Source organism: Oncorhynchus mykiss, chromosome 12 (assembly GCF_057628025.1).
Source record: "Oncorhynchus mykiss isolate SJ-2025 chromosome 12, ASM5762802v1, whole genome shotgun sequence".
In the NCBI taxonomy this organism is placed as follows: Eukaryota; Metazoa; Chordata; class Actinopteri; order Salmoniformes; family Salmonidae; genus Oncorhynchus; species Oncorhynchus mykiss.
In genome coordinates this window covers 69445345-69454272 of record NC_143033.1, presented here as the reverse complement: position 1 = coordinate 69454272, position 8928 = coordinate 69445345, and the positions used below count along the sequence as shown (strand labels likewise).

Sequence of the window (8928 nt, the reverse complement as noted above, 5' to 3'; positions counted from 1 at the left end):
ACATACAATTGTCTTTATTTTATTACAAAGCATTTAATTATTGACACACACATCCCGTCACAACATCCGCTGAATTGCAGAGCGCCAAATTCAAATAAATTACTAAAAATATTTAATTTTCATGAAATCACAAGTGCAATATAGCAAAACACAGTTTAGCTTGTTGTTAATCCACCTGGCATGTCAGATTTCAATAAATATTTTCGGCGAAAGCTATCCAAGCGTTTATGTAAGAACATCTCTCTCAGTAGACAAAATATTACAAACAGCTAGCACCCAAGTAGATTGGTCACAAAATTGGTCACGAAAGAAAAGCAATAAATGAAATCGCCTTTACCTTTGATGATCTTCAGATGTTTGCACTCACGATACTCCCAGTTACACAATAAATGTTCGTTTTGTTCCATAAAGATCATTTTTATATCCAAAATACCTCCATTTGTTTGGCACGTTATGTTCAGAAATCCACAGGCTTGAGCGGTCACGAGATCGCAGACGATAATTCCAAATAGTATCCGTAAAGTGCATAGAAAGATGTCAAATATGTAATCGATTACATGTCAACCGGAATGTAGCTTCTTCCGTAGGCGAAAGAGAGGCTGTTGTGCATGAAAAACTCTGCTGGCACCCAGTCATCCACTGACGCGATGGGCTCTTTCTCGCTCATTTTTCAAAATAAAATCCTGAAGCTATGTCTAAAGACTGTTCACAGCTTGAGGAAGCCATAGGAAAAGGAATCTGGTTGATATCCCTTTAAATGGAGGCAAGGCATCCAATGGAACAGAGAGCTTTCAGGAAAAACAACACTTCTTTGTTGGATTGTCTTCAGGTTTTTGCCTGCAATATCAGTTATGTTATACTCACAGACAGTATTTAGACAGTTTTGTAAACTTTAGAGTGATTTCTATCCTAATCTGACAATTATATGCATATTCTAGTTTCTGGGCCTGAGAAATAGGCAGTTTCAAATGGGTACGTTTTTAGCCAAAAACGAAAATCCTGCCCCCTACACTCAAGAATTGATTAAAAAGACCAAGAAAAGTGCAAGAATCAAGAACAAGAGTAAAAAAAATGAATTATTTTGAAATTATTACTATAATTCTGTCAATATCTGATGTAAAATAAAAAAATATCTAATAGTTTGGAGTATCTTCATCCATTGTACAGGTGTAACTTTTATTAGAATAGTTTTTACAAACTTCTAACAATTTTGATGACCGGTCTGAGACGGCGCACACCTTTTAAAAACCATACCGCCAGGGGATGAGCTCCTTGAGTGGCACCATCAATTCCCATACGACACGCTGAAATAGTTGCCATATACATCTTCGGGGTGGAGAATGAACGGCCCTGCTCGAAAAAAAAACCTGTATGAACATTAAAATGTCCCCCAGAGGAACAATTCCTTTATTTTGGCACCAAAGCCCATAGCCCACCACGTAAATCTATCCTCTCGTGGAGCATCATATGTTTCAGCAAACACACGAAATTTGCTGAAATGCATTATGTACATATGTGCACGAATTGAATGTGTGATTGGTTTGAAGCCTCACATGATTGTGTTGTCAGTTTATACCTTTCAAGGGCCAAGCCCACAGATTCCAAATTTCTGGCTGCGGCAAATGACCTACGCAAATGATCTACGTAAATGATCTACGCAAACCACTTTTATTGTACATAAGAATGGTAGTTTGGGCCAATGTGGAGCCACAATGACCAATGACCAGTCCTCCGGAAGCACTATCTTCAGTGTGGGCTGAATCACGACCATAGGGGGGAAACGCGTAGAGGAGGGTCCGATGACACTGGTGCTCGCCCTTACAGTACACAGCTATGCAAAGTTTTCACATTCTGCTGCCTTAAATTTTTTTAAACGTGACTCCAAAATGACACACATTAAATATATGATTTACTATTCATATCTATTTGGCACAAAATAATCTGAAACACAACCAAAACAAATAGCAAATGCATCCAACAACGTTGTAGAGTCACAAGCTTGATGTAGTCATTACGTGCTATGAATATGGGACCAAACCATTTGTACTACTGTAATAACCACATGTGAATTTATCCTAATACTTTTCTTTCCCTAAAATGGGGGGGGGGGGGGCTATGTATGAAAGTGCCGTAATTTCTAAACAATTTAACGGATATGGATGGTAATTGTGGTTTGTGTACCAAAGTATTATGAATAACTAACTATACGAATCAACAATGTTTTACAGTGGTATGATGATGTCTTAAAGTGCGGGAAAGTATGGCTGGAATTCAGCAATTCAGAGTATTGTAAAGGATTTTATTGTTTTTCATTGAAGATGATGTGTAATTGTCAGGAGGAATATTTATTGAATATATATTGACATTTCAACGAAAAAGTCGTTGGTTGCATCACACCACACAATTTTACAAAATTGCTAGCACAATTTAACCCAATATAAAGCGTGTTTGTCTTTTTATTTAAATATTATAGTGAACATGGCAATTATTTGCAACACTGATAAATAACATAAATATATATAGGTTACAGTGGCATACTTAATATATTAAACAAAGTTACATTTTAATGCAGATTTGAACTAAAAGTAATGCTACTCTCACACGTGTTTCTTGGCATTTCTGATTGCTTGTGAAATGATGCTCCCCATTTCAGCTCTCACGAGCTCCCATGAGCACGCGCTGAAACGCTGAAAGAAAAAAATGAAACAATATTTATTTTAGGTGAAAATAATACATAATACACCATAGGTATAGGCTAGGCCCACTCCACCCCGCTCAATAGTTTAGACTTGAAACACAGCTGACAACAAATGCAACCTATATGTTTTACCTCATGTAAAATAAAGTCTTCCAGCTCTTTGAAGTAGTTCTCAATTGGAAGGTTTAGATGCACACTCATGTCTCTCACCTGAAATAGTAAACAACAAACAACATTAGTATAAATATCCACGCCATTACATAAAAAAAAAAGAATAACAATAATAATAATAATAGTGTAAAAAGCTACAGTAAACAAAAAATAAACATCACCAAGAACGTACACATTCCGAATAGGTCATATTTTGTCGAGCAAGAAGGTCTTGAAGGTCCCTGAGTTTGACGGAATTCCATTTCACAAGAGTTAGGTTTTGTTGGAAGAGCTCGCTGGCTAGTTGAAACGCAAGTCTCAGTGTCCAAACCTTTTCCCCCTCCTGTAATCAGAATAACACCCCGTGTAACCATGCGATTGAACTTGACTAACACAAACACTATAGCCACTCATGATCTCCTGAGCATCACCTCTATTGGAAGCGTTGGACGTTGGACCCTTAACCTTTCAGCTTCTGGGATACAGCCTCTTGGTAACCTCTCCTATACCACACACAAAATACACCATATCTCAATAAAACAACTGAATATATGAATGAATCAAGCTCCAATAATATATTTTTTAAATTAGAATAAATAACGTGTGATCTCACAGTATATATGCTACAGCCTGTGTTCAGAGCCATATTTCTAAATATGGTCAATTTGTAACAGGTTACGGAAATTAACCTACCTCGGCAAGATCATTGAGGGTCTGGTGAGTTTGAGAAAGATAATATTTTTGCACTTTTGGAGCACTGCATTTAGCATACACAGCCGGGTAAAAAACAATTATACACAGAAGATGTACCACAAAGGACACGTTAAGAGTTGCCATGTGTGCAGTCAGTTGATAAATCCCTGAACACTACTTCTAAACGTTGGGCTACGTGCCCTAACTTTATAGTGTCCCTCACTGAAATATCATAGATGAGGTAATATGTAATTTCCTATGGCTATACACAAAAGGAAATGTCAAACAGGGAAACTGAAAGAGCATTGAAAATTCCATCTCCTCACCTTGCAAGGCTGTTGACGAAATGTTTCGTTCCTGTCTCCTGTATGCAGGTGTGCGCAAGAATGTTGTTCAAAGCATGGGTTATGCAAATACTTATTTGTACCAATACATCATCAAAACAGAGAATAATATAATGATAGGTACACAGTGATCTTCACGCAATGCATTTTAAATACAGTAGCCTATGCATTATACTGTAGACATGATAGCCTACAGTATAATCATTTAAATGCATACTTTTTACATCCCCTCTCCCAAGGGATGGGACGTGTAACTATTTGCATAGCTACTCTGTTTCAGAAAGAAGAACATGATGATAATAGTTGGACTCCACACAGCTGCTCCACTGCAGTTATCTTAATATACTACATGTAGCATCCATGGCATTTCATTATTTATTGTAAAACATAGTGACATTGGAGTATAAAAAGGTAGTTTAAAAGATGTATTGTGGACCTTATTTATTTGCAGCTAGATACTAAGCAATTAGTAACGAAGCAGGTTGGGAGAAGTAGATTAAGTTTAGGAAAAGGGTTCAGGGTTGCAAAAAATGCTAATAAATAAATAACAACCTTTGTCGCGGGGGATGATGCCATCGGTGAATTCAAACCATAAATCGCTTTCACTTTCGAAAACAGCAGTTTTTACATACCCCTGCTTTGCGTCATCTATCCCAGTAGGTAGAACCTTTTAAGATGGTTAGCTCAATTGTCATGAATTCTATTTGTAGCCATCTTCTCATATGGTTTTGAACACAACCTTTATATATTTTTATGAATATATCACATGATTTCACATGGTTGATTTGTTTAGGTAATTATTTGGTTATTTATTTAAATGAACAGTACAATGCCAAGCATGTACACCATGACAATAAACTAAACCTTACTAGAAATACGAGTCATACCTACTGGATATTTATTGGCTATAGGCCCCAAAATGTAGAACGGTCTAAAACTGCCTTATAATCTACAATACTCACTATCTCCTAAGAAATTCGCCTGTCATATTTAAGTAAGAGTGTAATCTGATTGAGACAACCCCATATAAAACACGGTTGACATTTTCTGATCTGATTGAAGTGATGTTAACAGGCCAGCAGGGGACATTCTTCCCCCTTAGGCGCTGTTACGAGGACAACATTTTTAAAGAGGATGGATGCTTAAAATTCATGTTTGGGGACATATACGGTAGCAGTTAATGCTAGACAAGAGAAGATATGGATGCTTAGAATTCTTAAATTGCTGTATTAATCACTTGAATGCCATTCTCAACTGTGTGCTTTAAAATATAAGTTGAATACATTGGGAGATGAAATCAAAGCAAATAAAATCAAATTAAATTGAATTTGTCACATGCACAGTTTACAGGATGTATAAAAAGTGCAGTGAAATTCTTGCTTGCTAGGCTAGCTCACTCAATATTATTATTACATGCTTATTGCCTGTATAAGCAACATGTAACGATGAACTCCTCTGTTGTCTACGTCATCTCTGCTCATTCACTTGATTAAAAGTACAATATAGTCTTATTTTGGTCAAATATGGCAGATACACACCTGGTTTCAGTTCTGTTTGCTTTCAGAGCAGTACACGTAACCTAATACAATGTGATTGGTCAGGCTATTCTGAAACCCCTTCCCCCATCCATTTTTCTATGGACTCACTGCAATGAAGAGTTTACCCTTTCGCCATGACATTGGCAGGATGTTTTTACACAATGAAGTGCATCCTCCATATTGCGTTTTAAAAATGAAACTGACTCATGTCGCAATGCCCTACATCTATCGAATATGAATCATTCAAACGTATTATTCATGACTGTGATTAATAAAGCTCATCATTTCTTCTACAACATGTTTTAATATATATATATATATATATATATATATATATATATATATATATATATATATATATATATACAGTCCTAACCATATGGATTTGTATTTGGATGTCTTGGGTCAACGGGATAAAATGTGTATCCTCCAGAGCGTCCGGTCTTCCAGAGCGTCCTATCCTCCGTTGCATACGTAGGCAGGTTCACTAAAGTTGTTGTTTTTAGTTATTCTCAGTGGCGATTGTAGAATGTAAATCTTTGTGGGGCAAAAATAATAACAATAATGATGCATGCCAGCAAAGCCACTACACAACACATTAATTACACTATAAAGGTGACAAATGTTGCCCATAAACTGTTAGGGCCTACATAAAGCTGTTCCAAAAGCAGAGCTTTCTTTTCAGCACAAAGGAGTGAATCCTTACCACCCTACACCTGGCTATCAAAGGAACGTTGACCGGCAGCGAATCAGTTAATTCAGCTTATTTTACTGCCTTTTAAAAGAACATAGCTGATATGGCGGACTTGCTTAAACAAATGTGGTTTCAACTGACAATTGAGATGTACATATATGGCATAAGGGGATAAGAAGCAGATAAGAGGCAATCTGTACTTTCAATTAAGACATGAATGAGCAAGCTAGGACAGACATAGTCAATATAACTATTTGTTTTACACTTTTGAAATGTACAGTGACAAAATTCAGAATATGGGCCATTCTTACAGTGTTCTCCCTGTACACCAAGTCAGGAACGTAGGACAAATATTACAATATTCGATGTTTGCATTTCTCTAAAAAAGGTTATAGGCTTCAAGTGCACGACTAAATCCGAACAGTAGGTGGAATTAAGAAGGGTAAATAGACCAGATTATTAGGGTGGCACAGCGGTCTGTTATATCTCCCTGGCATATTTCATAATTTATGCATCAGCATACAATACATTTTTGGGCTCACCTTGTTGTGCTGTGCTCACTTGAACAGGAAGGTGGCACAACGGTCTTTCATGGGAAAATTTTGTCATCAAACTTTGTCATCAAAGTCTGGCTTTCTCTGGACTTATGGTGCTTTCAAGACAACTGTGAACTCGAGAGGAAAAAATGGTTGAATCATGATGACATCAGTGATCTTTAAGTCGTAGCTCTAGAAAGAGTCCCGAGTTCCGAATGTACTATTCCGAGTTGGATGAAAGTTCAAAACATATTGTCCCAGCCGTAGCCGAGTTCCCAGTTGTCTTGAACTCACTAATGTCAGAGTTAACAGATGTTTTGAGTGCAGCACAAATCATGCTTAATTTACAGCATGGCCAATGTTGAATGTTTATCATTTTCAACTAGGAAAAGAGACACTTAATTTTAGACTTGGGATCACACAGCCACTCCACTGAATAGCAGGCTAATGATTGCTTTGCAATGCTTGCAGTTAGCCACTTGCAGTTAGCCACTGATTCAACCTTTAAGTCTTTACTGAAGACTCATCTCTTCAGTGGGTCATATTATTGAGTGTAGTCTGGCCCAGGAGTGGGAAGGTGAACGGAAAGGCTCTGGAGCAACGAACCGCCCTTGCTGTCTCTGCCTGGCCGGTTCCCCTCTTTCCACTGGGATTCTCTGCCTCTAACCCTATTACAGGGGCTGAGTCACTGGCTTACTGGGGCTCTCTCATGTCGTCCCTGGAAGGGGTGCGTCACCTGAGTGGGTTGATTCACTGATGTGGTCATCCTGTCTGGGTTGGCGCCCCCCCTTGGGTTGTGCCATGGCGGAGATCTTTGTGAGCTATACTCAGCCTTATCTCAGGATGGTAGGTTGGTGGTTGAAGATATCCCTCTAGTGGTGTGGGGGCTGTGCTTTGGCAAAGTGGGTGGGGTTATATCCTTCCTGTTTGGCCCTGTCCGGGGGTGTCCTCGGATGGGGCCACAGTGTCTCCTGACCCCTCCTGTCTCAGCCTCCAGTACTTATGCTGCAGTAGTTTATGTGTCGGGGGGCTAGGGTCAGTTTGTTATATCTGGAGTACTTCTCCTGTCCTATTCGGTGTCCTGTGTGAATCTAAGTGTGCATTCTCTAATTCTCTCCTTCTCTCTTTCTTTCTCTCTCTCGGAGGACCTGAGCCCTAGGACCATGCCCCAGGACTACCTGACATGATGACTCCTTGCTGTCCCCAGTCCACCTGGCCGTGCTGCTGCTCCAGTTTCAACTGTTCAGCCTTATTATTATTCGACCATGCTGGTCATTTATGAACATTTGAACATCTTGGCCATGTTCTGTTATAATCTCCACCCGGCACAGCCAGAAGAGGACTGGCCACCCCACATAGCCTGGTTCCTCTCTAGGTTTCTTCCTAGGTTTTGGCCTTTCTAGGGAGTTTTTCCTAGCCACCGTGCTTCTACACCTGCATTGCTTGCTGTTTGGGGTTTTAGGCTGGGTTTCTGTACAGCACTTTGAGATATCAGCTGATGTATAAATAAATTTGATTTGAATTTGATTCCAAACTACTCATTGTTGAATTTGCGATTTCCAACTTGCTGTGTAATGTTTATGTCCATTGGCCGATGTTTTATCTATAATTTCACTCCATTATTTATCTTCATATGACAAGGATTGAAAAGGATTTACCAGTAGATTGTTGACTTGATTCATGCTGATGACTGCTAGCTAAGATTTTGAATGTATGATGTTGACATCATCAGTCCCATCAAAGCTAATGTAGATATGTGATTTGATATCATTTTGTCCGTGGCCAATGATATTGAGCCTTCTTGGATGGGCAGTTTAATGTCACTCTATGGCAGCACCCAAGGGGCTTGGATTTTCAAGCTCTACCGCAACACTCTGTAATTTCTGCTGGCATGCCCCACCATCACAGAAAACACGGAGCTAGGCTGAAACACCTGCATTTTGGAGCTGCCTTACTCAAGAAAACAAAAAGGAGACCATGTTTGTATGCGGCTTTATTAACTCATTGATATATACGTATATTGTTTTGTTTTTTTACATTGTTTGCAATCTGATATGTGACACATAAATGCCAAAATAACATGCAAAACAGGAAAGCCTAAATTCGGATAAAAATAGGGGCTCATCACAGGTGAGCCAACGGTACCATATATAAAAGTTAAGGTTCCAAACCATGTGAGAAGATGGCTACAAAACATAATCCACAACAATTGAGCTAATCATCTAAATAGGTGACGTGTTGCGTTCTACCTACGGGGATAGGTGACGAAATACAG

General features: G+C 38.8%; 1 protein-coding gene across 1 annotated transcript; it reads right to left on the bottom strand.

Annotated features, from left to right (window-relative positions):
- Positions 1 to 2490: 2490 nt before the first annotated feature.
- Positions 2491 to 3685, bottom strand: LOC110538942 (uncharacterized). The gene is made up of 5 exons (XM_021625910.3): positions 3542 to 3685; positions 3280 to 3351; positions 3042 to 3191; positions 2831 to 2908; positions 2491 to 2687 (listed from the first exon to the last, which is right to left on the bottom strand). The coding sequence occupies exons 1-5, from the start codon at positions 3683 to 3685 to the stop codon at positions 2598 to 2600; spliced, it is 534 nt and encodes a 177-aa protein (XP_021481585.2). The 3' UTR covers positions 2491 to 2597.
- Positions 3686 to 8928: the final 5243 nt, after the last annotated feature.

Bases quoted from the DNA above. Each gene is read 5' to 3' on its own strand.
- LOC110538942 (XM_021625910.3), bottom strand. From the start codon at position 3,685: ATGGCAACTCTTAACGTGTCCTTTGTGGTACATCTTCTGTGTATAATT. The intron at 3,352-3,541 runs GTAGGTTAATTT...TGTGTGGTATAG, and splicing joins CCCTCAATGATCTTGCCGAG to GAGAGGTTACCAAGAGGCTG. The intron at 3,192-3,279 runs GTGATGCTCAGG...TTCTGATTACAG, and splicing joins GTCCAACGCTTCCAATAGAG to GAGGGGGAAAAGGTTTGGAC.